At 56.3% G+C, this 18,442-nt stretch overlaps 4 protein-coding genes across 4 annotated transcripts; 1 reads left to right on the plus strand and 3 right to left on the minus strand.

The window, feature by feature from the left end:
- Positions 1–657: 657 nt before the first annotated feature.
- On the minus strand, positions 658–3,610 carry IE81DRAFT_331351 (hypothetical protein; the record flags this gene model as incomplete). The annotated part of the gene is made up of 7 exons (XM_025515243.1): positions 658–959; positions 1,065–1,139; positions 1,213–1,280; positions 1,364–1,372; positions 1,564–1,717; positions 1,976–2,238; positions 2,475–3,610. 7 exons carry the CDS (start codon positions 3,608–3,610, stop codon positions 658–660), a joined length of 2,007 nt encoding a protein of 668 aa, XP_025367953.1.
- A 1,526-nt stretch (positions 3,611–5,136) lies between these two features.
- On the plus strand, positions 5,137–8,526 carry IE81DRAFT_325180 (hypothetical protein). Its single transcript, XM_025514433.1, has 5 exons — positions 5,137–5,990; positions 6,280–7,248; positions 7,348–7,681; positions 7,841–7,934; positions 8,152–8,526. The coding sequence occupies exons 1-5, from the start codon at positions 5,290–5,292 to the stop codon at positions 8,484–8,486; spliced, it is 2,433 nt and encodes an 810-aa protein (XP_025367954.1). The 5' UTR covers positions 5,137–5,289; the 3' UTR covers positions 8,487–8,526.
- On the minus strand, positions 8,303–10,221 carry IE81DRAFT_360311 (putative FEN1-fatty acid elongase; the record flags this gene model as incomplete). Its single annotated transcript, XM_025516715.1, has 7 exons — positions 8,303–9,050; positions 9,144–9,239; positions 9,324–9,442; positions 9,562–9,609; positions 9,678–9,685; positions 9,766–9,800; positions 9,880–10,221. The coding sequence occupies 7 exons, from the start codon at positions 10,219–10,221 to the stop codon at positions 8,757–8,759; spliced, it is 942 nt and encodes a 313-aa protein (XP_025367955.1). The 3' UTR covers positions 8,303–8,756.
- Positions 10,222–13,012: 2,791 nt separating this feature from the next.
- IE81DRAFT_202198 (hypothetical protein) lies at positions 13,013–16,977 on the minus strand. Its single transcript, XM_025510893.1, has 4 exons — positions 13,961–16,977; positions 13,612–13,883; positions 13,324–13,525; positions 13,013–13,240 (listed from the first exon to the last, which is right to left on the minus strand). The coding sequence occupies exons 1-4, from the start codon at positions 16,850–16,852 to the stop codon at positions 13,190–13,192; spliced, it is 3,417 nt and encodes a 1,138-aa protein (XP_025367956.1). The 5' UTR covers positions 16,853–16,977; the 3' UTR covers positions 13,013–13,189.
- Positions 16,978–18,442: the final 1,465 nt, after the last annotated feature.

Raw genomic sequence — 18,442 nt, forward strand, 5'->3', positions numbered from 1 at the left:
CCCACTTATACAGTCCCGAAGGCCCTGCTCACGCGAAGACGTACATCGAAGATGCTACCCGCTTCCAAACTTTCGGCTCCTCCTCCGACTAATCATCCTCCCCCCACCCCCCTCCTCGTTTGCCCTCAGCTCTGCTTCCTGACCATCTATCTGGCTTGGCGACTCGTGTGCTTCCTCGAAATGTAACAAAATAGATTTCTTCTCTTGACGGCAACAGTAAGATGGTTCGAAACTTTTTCCCCTCGACCTTTTTCGTTCTGCGTGGTGGACAATGAGCTGATGAGCACACGCTACGGCGCTCGGATGCGCACAGCCAAAAAACAAAAAAAAATTCAAAAGGACGATGGGGACCGACAGTGTGTGAATAGACGTAGCAAGACGAACGGGACAGATGAAGCGCAGTTCCAGTGTTCAAATAAACAGGAGAGCATGATACAACGACTTGGGTGACGGCTGATGGGTATGCGTTGAGGAATCGAGAAAAGAAAAAAGAACAAAGAAAGAAAGAAAAGAGTGTGTTGTATATCATCGTATTCATGAGTGATTTCAGCCTGCAAAATCACTCTCCTCGGTGCGGGGTCGTGGCCGGGTGCGAGCAGTGTCGCCGTCTTTCCCATGCCCCCAACGACCCGATTTCCCGACCGACGAAGCAGCAGATCAATCCAGACTTAGCCGGTTCGTCTTTTGCATTTGCTGCATGGGCAGCTGCACATCGCTCCGACTGTTCAGTTCGTGCATGCCCGCTTTGCCATGATCAGGACCAGCAGCACCAGTAGCAGCAGCAGCGCCAAAGTTGTCGAGCGTGGTAGCCTTGCTAAACTTGCGCGACAAGTAGCTAGCTGCGGATTTGCTGTTCTGCCTCTGAGCTTCGTTGCTCCCATTTGGGCCGTACAGCGGTCCCGCATGACCTGAAGAGGACTTTTTGCGCTCCAGAGCTGCCCGGTCGATGGCGTTGCGTACTGCCGGCGCGGGGGGGGGGGGGGCGCAGGTGGATGAGAGCGCGTGTGAGATTTCTGGCCAGCGTCTCGTCCACGCAGCACACATCGCCCCTCGCCACCACTCACGACCACAGTTGAATTTTCGCAAACACATCATGGCCGACCAGACTGTCGCCAGCACTAGCGCAATAGCCAGCACGGCTGTAGAGGTTCAAGGGCACAGGCATCGAGTTGAGATCGGCAAATGGCAAAATGGTCGCACGCAAGAACTCACAGAACACTGTCAAGCTTTTGTACACCTCCAGGTACGCCCCCTTCCGGCCTTGCCAGATTCGGAAAAGCCTGGTGTAAACAAAGAAACGCGATCAGCTATTGCTGCTCAGCAGCGCTGATCATGCGCTCGTCTCTTGCTCTGCTGGACTCACTTGTATGTGCTGCATAGATCGCAATATCAGGGTCACGAGACAACCGCTTGGTGTCAGTATGGGCACATTGCAGGCTCGATCACGCGCGACTTCTCAGCTGCAACTACATCGCCATCTCTTTCAAGAGGTGCATGATACCAAGTTCGTGTTGACCCGCCTCTCTTCCCATCCGCCTTCTCCAAGGCCCCCTCGCGACTCACAAATAAGCCCCAGCACAAAGAATCAAGCTCATAAAGACAACCATGCCCCACTTGAGTTCCCTCCTAGCGCAGTACCAAGCAAAGCCCAAAATGACGAGTGAAAAGGGCACCGCTATGACGGTCAGCCAGTACTCTGCATCGTGGCCCTCCAACACTACCAGGACGAGCTGTCTGTGATGGTGGTGCGGCGGGTGCGCGGTTGGGAAAAGGATCGCCCGATTCGTGGTCAGAGCGGCTCGAAGGTGAAGGACATCAAGCCGATACGCACAGACAATAAGCTATAAAAGCGAAGAAATCTGCTTCTGCGCTCGGTTCGTAGAAGAGCAAACCAGAATGAAGGCAATTCAGCAGCGCTCGCCCATCGACATCACTACCCCGGTGCCCGACCCACCTCCCGCTCGCGAATACTCACTCAAAAGTGCGACAAAGACCTGATAATTCATGTGCGCTCTCTTCAAATCCCTATCCGCGCCTACAATGTTCCTATAGACTTCCCAGCCAAAGTCTCTGTAGATGTACCAGCTCAAGACGCTCAGCACGCCCGCAGAAGTGCCCACGATGACCGGGATGGCCGTCGTCAGGACCTGAACGGGCACAGTCTGACCCGATCCTTCTACCACGCCTGTGCCCAACACTTGACGGATCTCAGAGATCTGTATCAAGGAATAGACGAAGCTGTGCGGCCGAGTGAAATGTCGTGGACAAAGGCAGGCTGATCAGCGCTCACGGACGCCGAGTGGAATTCAAGAGCGGGACTCGTTGCGGCACGAAGCACGACCTTGCAGAGGCATGGCCTGCCCCGTCTCTGTCACACCAATCTCGTCTCGTTGCCTCCTTCCTGTCCACCAACACGCCCTCGAGCGGTTTCTGCGGCGACTCTTCCAACCCAATGTGGCTTCCCATTCACTCACAAAGCAATGTTGAATAGTACCAGTCCAAAGACGAGAATAGAGTTCCTATTGACGACAGCATCGACGGCGAGTGCGCTCTGATAAACGTGAGCCAAGCAAAAGACCATGACGAATACTGGCAGAGCAGGTTGTCTGCCATCCGCACCGGGTCCCACGATGCTCCCTTCTTGCGATTGGAAGCGACTGAGCAAGACAGCTTCTATGGAAATGTCCACCGTCGACTCTAGAAGCGTGACGAGCAGAAAGAGCTGGATGGGAAGACTTCGCGGAAACCAGCCAAAGTAACGCGATGCACGCGAGGAGGAAGCCATGCCTAGCGCAGTGCGCGTTCCTTGGCCTCGCGTGCCCATGGTCGGGTGCGTCATGATGGATCGCGAAGGTTCCAATCTGGATCCACCTCCTCCTGCTCCGACGCCCTGTTGTGATCTACTGCCATAGAACGCGGCAGCAGCACCGCTCGAAGGCGCCTTCACGTCCTTGTTCCTTCGCTCGTCGTCATACTGCGAAGCCCACTCGTCATCGTCAAAAGAGATGGTCGTGGGAGGTCTGTCTATGCCCGACACGTAGCTCCCAGTCCTACCTCCCCTCCTCGGCTCAGGAGGCGAAAGCGGCCCAGCTTTGGAGGCGATAGCATTCCATCCACCTGCTTGATCCTGCTGCTCTCCGGAGGTCGAGTGCCGATGCGCATTGTGCATCCCATAGTCTCCCATGACGCCATTTGCATCCGATACGTGAATGCCCGGCGTCGTGCCTCCCCTCTCCCATTCGCCCTCGGCATGGCGCACTGCAGGTCTGGTGAGGTCCACATCGGAAATTGCAGCGCCGTTTGAGTGACTTGCAAAATATCCTGCGCCCGCTGCGCTGCGCTGTTCGAGCCCAGCGACATGCGTAGATCCAGAAGCATGATCGTATCTGGTCCTGTCCTGCGCCCAAGCCGAGGGAGCGCGGGGAAAATCTTGCGAAGCGTCTCGACCCAGTATTGTCCGGCTTGAAGTGGCATTGGGGGAGTCGCTGTAGCCATAGCCATAGCCGTTTGCGTCGCTCCTGCTGGACCCCTTCCATTCACCGCCAACATGAGGAGCCTGACTTGCGCCAGAAGAGCCCAAGCCTCGCTTGGAGTCTGCCCGTCGATGCATGCTGCGTGCTGTGAAGGAGTTGAGATGGGTAGAGAGAGAGAGAGAGAGGCCCCTCAGCAGGAGTCGTGCCCAATTTGACAAGGTGCAGGCAGGCTGTTCCAAGCAGATTGAGCCGGAAATGGGATGAACCTCGTGCACTTGTGCTGCTGCTGCTGCTGCTGCACAAAAATGCGATGCGTCTGCTGATGGAGCATCAAAGAGGGTTGGAAGGGATCGTGCGGAATACTGACGAGGCAGGGGAGCCCGTTCGCATGTAGACGGTTGATGAGATGGGTGTGAGGAATGCGAATCAGGATGCCGTGCGAATTCAGTGCGAATGCAGCAATAATAAAAGTATCAATAGATGCGCGCACTTTCTCCGCCGAGTCGAATGGCTGTTGTGGTGAAGGGGAGGCTTAGGGTACTAAGTCGAGTTTCAAATTCGTAGTCAAATGGTATTTCGTGGTGATTGTGATTGTTGTGAATGTGATTGCATCCTTTGATCGCCTGTCATCAGACGAGCGAGTCGAGTGGAGTCGAGTCGAGGTCTGAATGTGAATGCTGGTGAATGTCGAGTCTGAGTGATGTGTGTGTGTGTGTGTGTGTGTGTGTGTGTGTGTGTGTGTGTGTGTGTGTGTGTGTGTTTTTTTAGCGGTCAGGCGACCGACAGGGCTGGGCTAGAGCTGCGAACTCGAACTGGTGACTCTGCATGCAGCTGACTCGTCCATCGAGAATCACGAATTGAGCTCACGCACGCACGCACGCACGCACGCCCCTCCTACAGCAGCTTACAGCGCCCATCCATGATCATCATGAGGCATGCACGCGGCCCGCCCGCCCATCGCAGGGCAGCACAGCACGTATGCATGCACCGGCCAGCCGTGCCCTTGATTCAAGATTGAGCCAAAATAAGCTACTTGTGGGTATACATCAGCAGTAGGTATACCGGGTACCGCTCGAATGCCCGCCAAAGTCCGCTATATTAATCGGCGCGCACGGCGGTTGCATTCGTGATGACCGACCGCGGCGCGGTATTCGTGATTCGTGATTCGTGATTCGTGATTAGAGAAATGCGCGCTTCGGTTAAAGCTAGTGGCCCGCCGCCCCTCCCTGAACACTCGACTCAACTTTGACTCAAGACTTGGACCATCGGCGCGCGACGTGCACCAAATAATGTGATGGCGCGACGCGCGAATTCTTGATCACGAAGCGTTTTTTGATGGTCAACATTGACGCGGTTCAAAGTTGAAGGTGCGAGCTTGATTTGAGTCACTCCTTGACTCCTTGACTCCTTGACTGGTGGGCATGCGCTCCACCAACGCCACAGATCTCCCATCCACTCGTTGTATGGCGCCTGACGCGTGCGGCGTCTATCCCCGGTGGGAACTCGAATCTTGAATTAGAAACGCGTTGGTTGCCCGCCCCAAGCATGGAACACATCACGTGACTCTACACCCTGAGCAGCTTTTGGTGCCCATTTTTGTTACAAATTCTCGACGTGCATGAGATGCGGCGCGTCGGCTGCTGGTCCAGAAGAAAGTCGCGAACACCGTCCCATGCGTGTATACCTTGACCACATTCGGCACTCCGCCTTCTCGCTCTCATCTCCCTTCGCAACACCGAGCAAGGCAATACGCATCGCAGCAGAAAGCCAGGTGGAAACGACAAGGAAAAGCAACGGAGAAGCGCCCACGTTGGTCATGTCGACGACGACTTTGGCAGTAGTGGATGCCGATGCGGCACATCGCCTTTCCTCCACCACGCCCAATCCGCAAGACGATGTCGAGGGCAAGGGCAAGGGCAAGGAAAAGGTGCCCATCCATCTGATCCTACCAGGTCCCTCATTTCTTCTTCCCGATGCTGAACGCTCCACAGCTTCCCCCTCTCCCGCCACTTCACACAACGGGCCAGCTCATGTGCATTCAGGCATCTTGACGCTTCTCACCGCTTGCAGCGTCACGCTACTCCACGCAAGCAGCGGCAAAATGATCGTTCGACTGCCATGTCTTCCTCGAGCCCATGCCGCAGCAGCACCATCCCCATGCTCGCATCAAAGCGAGCCAAAGCAGGAGCAGATGGTCATGCCTCGATTCGCAGCTTGGAGTCCTTCCACACTGATCGGAGCGGATCACACTTCGAAAGAGAGTCTCGGGCAAGGCGCAACAGCTCTTTACCAGTCCAGATTGGCATTGGTGGGCGACGACAAGATCTTGAGGGTGTATGCGCTTATTTTCAACCTCGGTCTCGGTGCGCAGGTGGATGTGCAGCTCTGCGAGGGGGAAAATCATCTGGCGTATGGTAGAGAAGTGTTGACGAAGCGTTTGCCTAAAAGGGCGGCTGCCGTGGTCTGGGAGAATGAGAGGGTGCTGGTCGTCGCTGATAAGCATGGGGATGTGAGGAGGTGAGTGATTGTGCGCTGGAAAAGGAGGGAGCAAGTAGCAGATTGCGGCTCGATATGCTTTCGCAGAGGCGGCGATGAAGGCCGATGGAAACGGGGCCAAGGTTCTATTGCTGGAGCAGGAGAGAGGAGCAAGCATCACATCCTATCGATCCGGGGGACAATCGCGCATCGTTGCTCGACTTTGCAGCTTATTTGCGCCCGTTCGAAGGCATCCCAAACCCATGCTGACCTGCAGACTCCCGCCCGTCCCCTAAACTCCCGATCACGACCTCGCCGCATCCCAACGCAGCTTTGAAATTCTGCCGCCTTCCGAAGCCGCACGACACTCCTCGTCCAATGCTATCCCTGTGCCCGTCTCGGCTGCCCAGTCAGGCCGCAAAGCGGAAGAGGAGGAGGAGGAGGAGGAGGAAGAGCAAGATGCCAGCATGAGGCCCAGACTGGGTCACGTGAGCATGTTGACCTCCATGCTTCTGGCTCCTCCTTCAGCTCGTCGCGCACTCGGCTCAGGGCTGGTATCGAGCGGCGCTTCGGCTCCTCCTAGCGCGCCATACATCATCACGGCCGATAGAGACGAGCATATCAGGATATCCAGATGGGGCAAAAATAGAGCTGCGCATGTGATCGAGAGGTACTTGCTCGGGAGCAAAGGGGCGATCGGAGCGATGAGCTTCTTGCCATCGCTGAATGCGTCTTCTGTACCAAGACGGGGAGAAGGAGGACCTACGGAGGAGCAGGCGGAGGAGGGAGAAGACGACGACGACGACGGAGACTTGGTGCAGAGGTACGGTGCGGCCCCTCTTCTCACGAGCGAAGGAGGACGTTTCATCTCGCTCTGGCGCTGGAACGAAGATCCCTCTAGCTCTTTGGACGCTCAGAGAACCCCGCATAGAACGATGGCCGATTTGGGCTCTCGTTTGGAGAGGTATATTGCGATAGACAAGGAGCAGGAGAGAGCGAGGGAGAGCGGAGGCTCACAGCGCGCTACATCGATGGGTAGGAAGGCGAAGAAGAGGCAGAGCAAGGCGATGGGGGAGGTGGAGCTTGAAGGGAGAAATGGGCAGACCGGCGCGATCGGATCGGTACGAGGGGATGATAAAGCTTTCGCTACGCATCCCATCATCACTTTTCTCTTGCCATTCTGGACGAGAGGATCGTCTGCGACTGGACCGCTTAGCTTGGAGAGGCACGGCGAGGTAAAGGCTTGGAACAGCAAGTCGAACGGCAAGCGCAAATTGTGGGCCTTGATACTTCTGGATGGGTGAGTGGGGGGATGTGAAGATGTACTGTAATGGATAGCGTCATTGCGATCTGCGTGCGCGCTAATCGACATGACTGCTCCTCCCCCCCTGCACGCTAGATCGACGGCTCTTCACACCGTGCCACTTGGAGATTTGCTGCGCTCGGAGCAGCAAGGCAAAGTCGTCGACCTTTCCGAACAGGTCAAGACGATCGATCTGGGTCGAGTGGTCTTGAGCGCATCTCCCATCAACCTCTTCTTATCCCCTTCGCCTCGGACGCGTGCAACGTCTGTGGCTGATAAAGAGGAGGCACCCGCCATCTGGGTCTCCTTGGATGATAGGACAGACGCGATCCAAAAACCTGAAATCCTCCAGCGCATTCGAAAGGAGGAGCACGCGGATGAGCAGAGCGGCGTGTTGAGATTGCTCACGTGGAAAAGCGACGCTGAACAGGTGAGTTGGGCTTCCCCTTGGTACACCCATCTCCCTCAGATCAGGGACTCTTGGGCCGGATGCACGCAACATCTTCTCGATCAAAGCGTCGAATTGACGCGCTACCCTCCCTCTTTCTCTCTCTCTCTCTCTCTCTCTCTCCCCTCTTTGGTGCGCCAGTGGGCTGATCGGTCAAGCAAGGAGAAAGAGGACTTTGAAGGCAAGCAATTCTTGCAAAGCGTCAATGCAGCCGATTCGAGCGTGCGGGAGCATGGTGAGTCTATACAATGTCTGCCGAATTGTCAGGGTATGAGGGGAAAGAATTGGGGGGGGGGGGGGGGGGGGGGGGGGGGGGGGGGGGGGGGGGGGGGCGCAAGTCGCCAATTTCCCCCCCACTGGAGCTCGCGTCTGCCCTTGCTCATCGAAGAGGGCTAGAAAGTGGCTGAACAAGGCTCCGTATGTCCCCTTTGCGCTCTGCCACATCCCCACAGCCGACGCCGAGACGCTCTCTTTGCTCTCTTATCACCAAGCTCTTGTTACCTACGGCAAATTTGCGGGTGAAGCTACATCCTCCTCCTCTTCTTTGAGCCTGGACGGCAGCACTGCTGCTTTTGCTGCAGCCTCGTCGGCCGATACAGGGACGGATCATGTCAAGCGAGGGTATGGACACAGAGACGATGATGGGAGGATGAGCAAGAGGGCTAGAGGAAGAGAAGAAAATCGCAAGAGGATAGAGAGAGCTCATGCGGATGTGAATGCAGCAGCAGCAGCTGCTGCTGCGCAAGCCAATCAGTCTCGCGGTCACAGTGCAGCAGCGGGGAGATAGCCACCGCTTGCAAAATTCGTCAATTGCATGGGAGTGTGCCTTTTGCGTCTATGTTTCTGCCTCTCTGACCGCTGCTCTCGCGCTGTGTCGAACATGATGGTGCGCTGACGACATGGTCTGGGATGCGTCCATTGCTCTTGGTGATGCTGCGCTCGTCTAGCTGGGAGCATTTTGTCTGATGCGTGCTGGGCACGACGTACATTCCCGGCACAACGTACATTCCCTCTCTCGGGCCGCGAGAGACCTCGATCCGATCCGCACCAATGAACCTCACTTCTTCCAATCTCCAGCGCTGGCAGCAGTGCGGCTGGCGTTCTGCGCGCTAGCATCGCGCCCTGCTGCCGGTCCTTTTTCAGCATTGCGCGGCGAGCTCGTCCCATCCCTCGTAGCTCGACGTTTGGGGGCATAGGAGCGCTTGTAAAAGTCGACGAAGAGCAAGAGGTAGGAGGTCAAGACTGCCATGCCTGCCCAAGCTGCGTATTCCCTGCCTGCGCAATCTCCGCAGGTCAGAGCTCGGAAATTCCACTTCCAAGCATAGTGTTGCCAAGATGCAAAGTAGACGATCTGAAAAGCAGTGGCGTGGAATGGAGTCCGGGGTGAGGCAAGTCAGCGACCCGCGGCCCCCACGTTTCGGAGGGGTGTCTGGCTCGCACTTACGATCAGATCGATGACGAATTGCGTGATTTGCGCAATCGTTACTAGGCGCTTCCATGGGCATGGGATGCGCAAAGCCGTGAGGGCATAGTATGCGTACTGCAGAAACGAGCGGACGCGATATAGGCGCCGGTCAGCGCTCCTGTCATTCTGCGCTGTCAGCGGCCCCCAGCATCTTCTCACCATGATGAGATGCACGAACAGGTTCAAACTGATGACCACCCACTGCACGCTCGTCTGTCCATAAAGCTGCGAGAAGCACAGCAATGCCGTCGCGCTATGATGATAGACGTGCAGCGTAGCTAGCGCGTTTCCCAGGCGGAGTCAAAATTGAGCGCTTCATTAGCGTCTAATTCCCAGCAGCAGCGTCGCGAAAGTCCCTACCTAGCCTTTTCTTCTGCCTCGCGACCGACCGACTCACTCAAGGGCTTCTTCTTCAACACTAGGAACACCGTGTCGAACAGCTCGTCTGCGATGGATAGAGTTGCATCTGGTCAACATGCCATCCGCCTTCTCTGCACAACCACACAGACTGACAATACTTGCTGCCACCAACAAAGGTCGGACGGGCTGGGCTTTCAGCAAAGCATGCGTGCATGCGCAAGGATGGATCAAGTCGACTCACAAGTAGTAGTTGATGATGTAGTACGTTTCGAGTTTCTATTGTGCAGGCGCAAGCATGTTGAGCTCTCAGATGCCCGCGTACTCGGTATGTGTTGGTCATCTCTGCTCAACTCACCGAAGTAAAGGCGCCCTTGTCGCAGATGGCGTAGAAGAAGCCATGAGCTTTCCAAATGGGCAAGATTTCCTCCAACACGAGCGCCAACAACAATCCGCTGCCTGCGCTGAGGAGCACATTGTGCACGAAAAAGGGCCACTTGAGACTCTTGCCGAACGGAGCTTTGGAGCGCATGTATGCTCTGCCAGTGAAGATGCCCGCGAGCCAAAAGAGGATCCATGCTGCCGCGCTGGTGGGATTGGAAAGCGGTGTCTCGTAAGGCGTCCATTGCAGCCAGGCTGTTGGAGTTGCGTCGCGCACTGTCAGCGGAACAACGCTCAGCACCGCATTGCGGAGCGTCATGGTGCCTTTTTGATGATGTTTGGGGCAGAGCACGGGTGACTGCTGATGGAGTCACGAGCTTAGCCTAGAGGCGCGTTAGGGAGTGCCAGCAGATCAGACTGCACCAAGGTGATGGTGGCGGGAAAGAAAATGGCTACTACTAGAGGCTAGCAGTCCAAAGGGGCGTGCTTTAGCTGTGACTGGCACCCACGAGCAAGGCGGAAGCGATCGAGTCTGCACAAGATCCGAACTGATAAAACATGCCCCGGCCGACGGACCGAGGCGCAGACTCTCCACGCTCGACTCGGAAGAGCCTTGTGACAAGGGCTGCTGCGAAGGGACCCTCTTTCCTTGTGCTGCTGCTGCTGCTGCTGCTGCTGCAAGAAGAAAGAGCTTGCTGGCACAGTAAGCAGGAGGGAGGGCATGGGCCCGGACACTTCTGGTACGGCCTTGAGCATACGCTGTGCAGTCGCACGATTGTCCGAAGGGTCAAGAGCAGTCATCATCAGCAGACGATCAACAGCAATTGCTGAGTGCACTCGGCGTAATCAAGCGCGCTGCTGCGTGCTGGATGGCGTACGTGCAGTTTGAGTGCAGCCTTGTAGCAGCCGCGAGGTAGGTTTGTTGGGTCACTTGCCGCGGCGCAGCTAGCCGGCCTACTCACGACTGTATATAGACAAAGTTTCAACATTTATTTACGGTTGTGGGGTGCGATCAAATAATACAACACACCGTCCTGCCTCGATCGGCATCCATTCATTGATTGATGAGACGTCGGGCAAAGCTATGCCCGACGACTGCATGTGTGGACGAGTGCGCTCAACGTACAGAGTCTTGAGTCATGACACACAGCAGTCGTCACGAGTACGTGTGCCGTGGTGCTCGATCAAGTTTGGGTCAGCTGCATGCGACGTACCGTAGAGGTCGTGCTTCTTGCACCGCGCCTCTTCCGGTTGATGTCTCTCTCACCTCTCACCACAATGTGAATCACGAATAGGGCTATATGCACGCAAAGCTTCAAAGCGCAGCATTCGTGATTTGTATTCTGCCTTCAAGCAACGCTACAACTCACCCTCTTCTGACTCGAGTTCCATCAGCCATTACATTATTGACCACAAACGGACAAAGCTCTGCGCCTGCGTGCCGAACCCGAGTCGCGAACATGTATATAGTCAGTCTGAGTAGTAGTAGTCACGAGTAGTCACGAGTGCTGTACGGATGGATGGACGCATGCGGTACCGGTGCATTACAGTACGTGACGTGCTGCTGAGCGCGCGCGGACAAACATGTCTCGCGTGTCCGTGATGCCACGCCAGACAGACAGCTAGCTAGTCACACAGCCAATCACGAATGGTGCATTCAAGATTCGCATAGATCGATCATGGAGTCCTCATTCTTGCGATTGGTTGTTGTTGATCGGATCATCATAGCGATGGACGCAACTGTCTTTTAACGCTTGACGCGTCCTGCTGCTCAATTTCCCGCCATGACGCCGATCCGACCGCTTACGTGTCTCGCTTCGTGTTGGCCAATCTTGAACCCAGTTAAGCCAGCTAGCTAGCTGTGCGTCGAGTGTAAAGTATGATGCGGTCGGCAGGGACCGGCCCGGCTGGCCCTCTGTAAGAGCCGAGATAGGCCTTGCAATTAAGAAGGCTATTATATACAGTACTCGGTCTGCAGCTCGCTCGACTCAACGTCTCGATCTCGCGTTAAACTAGCACTAGCACAAGGCACGGCCATCGTGGGGGCATATGCATGGTCATCCCTTTCCTGTCTGACAGACAGCTTACCGCCCTAGCTCACTTGCACGCAACGAATCCTCGCAAATCTCACGATCGATTTGCCTTTCCAATCAGAAAGAAATCGCAAGTTTAACACAGTACTCGCATCGCCTTCAAGCCACACACGGCCCCGGCCTGGACAGTACCGGTACGCGTGACTGACTGCGCGCACCCCTTAGCAACACACAGCTGCATGGCCGGCTCGCTCGCTCGCTGCACACAGCAGCAGCTGGGGCACGCAAGCAAGCAAGCAAGCAAGCCCTCAAGTCTTAGCGTGGGAAAATGATGAGATTTCCTTCCTGTTGGCGCGCAGAGGGGCCGGGGGGTGGAAGGGGGGGCAGAAGTCCCGAGCAGGCGGAACGCAGCTGCTTGTGCATGCTGGAGGCCTTTTGTAAAGCCTGTAATGTAGCTGTCTGTCTGTCTGTGGCTTTTTCGTGTGTGGTTTTGAACCCATGCAGCAGCAGCAGCAGCAGCGCAGTGGCACTTGGCCAGTTGGGCCTTCCTTGGTCGGCGGTGCCTGCCTGCCTGCCTGCATGCATGCATGGCAAACTTCGCATCATTCGTGATTGACATTCATTGCCGATTCCTACGAGCGCACCCGCCCGCCTGATGGCCCCAACATGCATGCTCGCTCGCACGTACGCGAACCCAATCTATAGACGCACACACAACAAGACAGACGGGGATAGCGCCCACCTTTGCCCTTGCGGAATCTATAGCTATCTAGCAGGCAATCATCACGAATGTGAGGCAGCAAGGCACCACCCTTCTCGCCACTGTGGCTCGTCCGCATCACGGCGAACCTGGATGCCGAAACTTGATAGAGTGCGCGATCAAGTACGTGCAGCTAGTTGAAATCACCCACGGTGGAAAAGAGGAGCAGTGTTTCGATAGCGTGTCGAAGAGCTCAAGCTGAAAGTCCATCACATCCCAACAAGTGGTGTACAGTCTTTCGAAATTGGACAGTGGTCTACGAGTACAGCGTCTGGACGTTGGAAAGGTCTAGAAAAAGGAGCGTGCTTCAAAAAAGAGTGTGGGTCCGGGTCGGTGCGAGGGTTGGGGAGGTTGCCCGGATTGGCTTAGAGCCAGGTGCTTGCGAATTTCGTCTCCGTCCAGGATGTGCAGTCAGACGGCCAGCGCATTTCCGCAGACGAGTGCGCGTTCCGTAAAGAGAAAGATGCGATCACAATACATCCTAGAGCGGTCTTCTACAGCGGTCTGAGCCAGATCTCGCCCGGTCGAGAGCGCTCGCGAAGTATCTATCGAGGAGCGGTAGAGAGAGCGTCGAATGAGCCGAGAGCACAGCGCATGGAATATCGACCGACGTCTCCTGCCAACTCACCATCCACGCAGAAGTGGTCTCCACCTTTGCGCCCTGCGCATCACGTGTAGCAGGCGGCTCAAACTTGGCATTTGTCCTTCCAGCCTCGTTGATGACGCAAGCGAGTAGAGCAGCTCTCGAGGCCGGTGTAGCCGTAGGTCCGGCGCATCTCGCAATGAGCGCCTTGGCATGTTCGCTGGTTCCTTCCGTTTCGATGACCAGTCTACAAAGAGCGTGCCCAAAAAAGAGCCACGGTCAGAAACTTCCGAAAGAGGCAAGGCAATGTACGAAAAATGTAGAAGTACCCACCGGCCGTGCCAGCCCTCGTCTACCACTTGCAGACCTTCATCCGAAATGATTTGTCCTCCAGTAACATTTACCGCCGCTCGATAGAGCCACTTGGCTACCCTATAACGGCCGTGCGGCGTCGTGGTCTCAATGTGATCTTGCACAAGGCGCATAGAGCTCAAGAGCGCATCTCTCCAAGGCAGGATATCCAAGTAGCACACTGGACTACCGCTCGAGCTTCGCAAGACGTTGTGAAAGTACGAAGGCGGGAAGAGCAGAACGTTGCACCAAGACTGTTGTGGAGCGGCATTGCGCGCGTCAGCACGCTCGCTCATCGCTGATCGGTGCGTGCGTAAAGAAAAAAACTCACAGGTAAATGACCAGCAGGGTCGTAGGCGTAGGACAGGTCGCGCAAGTATTGACCGTCAAAGATGAGTTTGCCAGCATTCAGCTCGTCACCCACGGCCGTATTCCAGACAATATCGCCGCGCAGCAAGGCCTTGTCCCACACTCCAGATCTGTACATCTGAGCTTCGCACAGGCCAAGCTCAGAGTCGCTCATCCAGCCGGCAGGATCGGCAGTGGGCACCCAAACCCTGTAGTGAGCAGCTCTTCCTGGCTTCCAAGGCGATACGAGCTGAGCTTGCGCAGAGGAAAGGGAACGCTCCACGACGGGCGCATTGCCATTGCTGTTGGGGCTCGAGGATGGTGAAGTGGCAGTCTGGTTCGAATCCGGGACGGGCGAAAGTTTCTGCGTTGCTGCCGAGCGGGGTATACTGAATCGAGGCTGGAGTCGAAGACGTGCCAGCACGCGATTGTACGCTCTGACAGTCGCAAGAGCGAGTCTAGGGATGGAGGGGTCCAGAGTTCGACGATCAGAAATGTATTGCTGCGCAACAGCCGCATACTCGGGGGCAACATCGTGGCTGAGCAAAAAAGCTTCGCAGTCGGACAGGCTGAGTGGGAGCGGATCCACCGGAGGCTGATCGCGTCGAGTAGGCTGCCATGTGCGATAGCCCATGGGTGCGAGGAAACGCCGCAGCGTGACTTCTCGCCCAGCTAGCTGTCCCAATGTCTGACGAATGGAAGAGCACGTCTGATGCAGAGCTTTCACGTCCGCAAAGTCCAAGTGGTCCACCAGCCTCGCGATCACATCGGGCGTCGTTCGCGTCCAAATGTGCTCTCCAAGGTCAGAGAACCACCGCTCTTCCGTCGTCTCTACCAGACCATCGTCTTCCTCTTCTTCAATTTCTTCCTCTGCTCGCTGTTGCAAAGGCGAGGTAGAGCTGCCTTCCGACCCAGCAATGCTCATCGGCGGGGTGTGCGCATCTGTCTGGTACCGGCCCTTGCCTTTACCTCGCGAACCTCGCTGACCATTCTCATCCGTACTGTCTCTTGGCCGCAGAACTACGTACTGCACGCATCTGCGGTGAGATACGGCCAGAGCGGGATCTGCAGTTCCAGCGCAGCTCCATCCCACTCCGAAAGTCTTGGCTGGTTTGCTCATCGTTTGCCTGTCTTTTCGAGGCTGACCTGCAGCAAGTCTAGCTTGTGTCTCTTGCATGCTCAGCTGGACGACTTCTTGGACGTGGCCCTCTGAACGAGGCGACAGCGGTGCAGTCTGTCCGCGTGACCCTTTCGCTACAGCTCTATTAAAGCGTGAAGTGGTGCGCTTCATCTTCTTTGGCTTTGCATCTTGCGGAGAAGTGGCGGTGCCGTTCACCCCCACGACCCGAATTTGACGCTCGCCGGCGGGCGGCTGGAACGAGACGCTGGGGGCATGCGGAGCATCGCTCTCGGTCTGTGTAGCACCACGCTTTGCGATGGGTCTGGGAGCAGCAGCGTCCTGCGTAGTCGTTGCAGACGCTGATCTGCGCAATGTTGCATCTCTAGGACCCGAAGCGCTTGGCGGATGTGGTCCTCGCGCGGGAGATTTTGGTGGTGCGGCCAAGACGGAGGCCGAATTTTGCTTGCGCAGACGTTCCTCGCGCGCAGCTAGCGCAGCCAGACGACCGCGTTCCTGCACTGCAGCAGCATCCATTTGCGCTTGCTCCATCTCCAAGCGGTGCACGAGTTCTCTCTGCATCTGCTCCCTTTCAAGCTTCTCCTTGTCTGCCTTTCGCTGCTCAGCTGCTATTCTCCTGGCCTCTTCTGCTCGAGCGGACGACTCTTGCTCCCTGGCGTCCCTTTCGAAGCGCTTCGACAACCTGCCTGAATCACTCTTGGGCTTGATCAAGCTCGCGCGATCCGGTTTGGTAGGTCCGACTGCACCCTGACTAGATCGCCTGTCCTTGCTTTTGGCATTCATCGTAGGCGGAGAGCTCACGTTGGGTGAGGTGCTGCCCGGCATAGAGCTATCGCGCTTCTTGGAAGAGTGCTGCTTTGCCAGCAATTGGGCTTCTGTCGCGCGCGGTCGCTCAACTTCAGCTCGAGGACTTCGCTTGGAAGCCGACTGAACAAGCTGAGGTTGAGCATCTCCAAGAGGCAGAGATCGTGAGGATTCTCGTCTCGATGCGAGTGGGTGCTGCGCGGGCAAGGCTTGCTTGGGACTAGCGCCTTTGGGCATGGGCGGCGGCAAAATCGAGTCCATTGTCTTGGGTGCGGACCCCTTCATGGCGGGCTGAGATACAGAATTGCGAAGACTGCGCCTGTTTGAAGGAGAGGATGGAGCAGCAGCAGGCATGCCAGGGGATCGCTCGACTGGAACTTGAGCAGCGACGAGCCCGTTCGGCGTTGGACTATGACTTTGCAGATGGGCCTGCGCGCGCATCTCTGGTGAAGAAGAGGGAGAGTCTCTAGCCGTGGCAAAGGAAGCTGCCGGAGAAAAGGCCGGTCGAGGGAATACTGCGGTCTGGAAATTGTCATTGATTCTGGTCGGCGATGGCGGGGCTGGAGCGTGCACATGCATCCGAACTGCCTGCTGAGAAGCCAAGTTGGGCGGTGGGGAGTACTTCATCAACCTGCTTCCTTGATGAGCAGAAGAAGGAAGCGTGCTGCTCTTGTTCCACGCGCCCGTGCGCGGTGCGAAGTTGTTATCGGCCGTAGCCCTCTTGGTAGCATCATGTATGAGATTGTCGAAGTCGAATCCGCTGAATCGAATGTCTGGCATGGTGTTGGAGTGCGCTGGAGGTCTGGGTGTGCCAAAGTCCCGCTGCTGGTGAGTGGGCATGGGAGGGGCCATCGCGGGCGGTGCTTCGTGACCTTCGCGCTTGGCCCGATCCTCGCCGAACGACTTGCGACGCATCAAGCGTAAAGCCTTCATGTTGGAGAAGATGTCGAGTTGGGAGTTCAAAGGTGCGTCGTAAAAAGTGAGGACGTTTGGGGAGGCGGACGTTTGGCTAGGGTGCGTACGCCGCCATATGTACGGCTGGAAAAGCTGCGATCCTTGTATGGTCTTCCAGGCGTCCTCTCACGTTGAGGCGTCACTAGACCGAAGTTCGGACGAGGATCAAGCTGACGTGTGGCCGGAATGGGCCATGTGATGAGAAGAGTGTTTGTTGACGTGCGATAAGATGCCGCCGCCGCCGCCGACGAAGGCGTTGGCGAGAGTGATTGTGTTGAACGTTGGCGATGCCGACAGGCTGTTCAGGGCAACCAGCACAGCTGACGTCCGATATTTGACGTCTCGAGAGCTGAACAAAGAGCCGGACAAAAGACCGGACGAGGAAGTAAAGCTTCACAAGACGGGCCGCAGATCGTGAAAGGTAAAAGAGAATCAAAGGATGGTGAGTGTATGCGCACGAGCCGTTGCGTCACAGTGTCACGAAAAAAAAAAAAAGAAAAGGAGAGTGGTATGGCAATCTTCGTTGTCGATGAGGTTCAATGAATTGCGCCAGGGCGTACCGTAATGAATGGCGATCCGACGTTGTACATGCTGATACCCGACGGGCCGTGCGATGTGGAGAGGGGGGGGTGGTTGTCTTTTGGCATGCAGCAGGGCCAGGATTCACGATTGCTCACTCAGATTTCGGAGGGTCAAAGGACGTTCATAGAAAGAGGCCTCTATGAGACGCTGCATGGCTAGCTAGGCGTACGTAGCCCACAGCAGCGGCGAGGCGAAGGGGAGAGGTGCATACAATATCAAGTCACAATCGTGAATTCAAGCGTCTCTGCAGACGGTCTCATGTCTGGTCTCACAGCGACTCGTCGCTGAAAAGAGTCGTGAGTCGCAAGTGATCAGAATGTGAATGTGAGGCTTGAAGTGGATGCGCGCGAGCCGATGCAATGAATTAATAATGACTGATCAATTTGATTCTCATCGAGATTCACGCACCGAAGCGCGAAGCCACCGGCGGCGGCCGTGCGGTATAGCGCAGATACGCACCTCGGTAGCAAATCTCAGCTTGCCTGCATGCCTGCTGCTGCCGTATGCACGCAACTCACGACTCGAGCGAGCGAGCGAGGGAATGCCATGCAGCAGGCAGCGACAGGGCGCACAGACCGAGTTGGCAGACCGCGAGGGTGATCATGCAGCTGCCCAAAAGGACCCTCCCCTCATGCTATATGATGCTAGCTTGGATGACCGACTAGCTAGCTAGCTCGCAGCAAGATCGTCTATTGTGATTCAGATGCGTCGCCTAGAACGATGACTCACTTGGACCAAATCGTGAATCGTGAATACTCGCACGCGCTGCTACGATGTCCTTGACTGCTATAGCTGATGTACGCATGATGCAACTTTGGCTGCTTGCCCTGCATCCGCCATCAGACGGACCTCGTGGACGCGGGCAGAGCAGAAGCACGTACGAAGAAAGAGAGGGTGCCGCCACTCGCGACTCGCACTCGCATTGTGATTCGCATTCGGTGCTTTCCACTCTTTGTCCCGCGAAGATCCTTCTGTTCATTCCATGCG

Source organism: Ceraceosorus guamensis (genome assembly GCF_003144195.1).
Source record: "Ceraceosorus guamensis strain MCA 4658 unplaced genomic scaffold IE81scaffold_56, whole genome shotgun sequence".
Classification (NCBI taxonomy): domain Eukaryota; kingdom Fungi; phylum Basidiomycota; class Exobasidiomycetes; order Ceraceosorales; family Ceraceosoraceae; genus Ceraceosorus; species Ceraceosorus guamensis.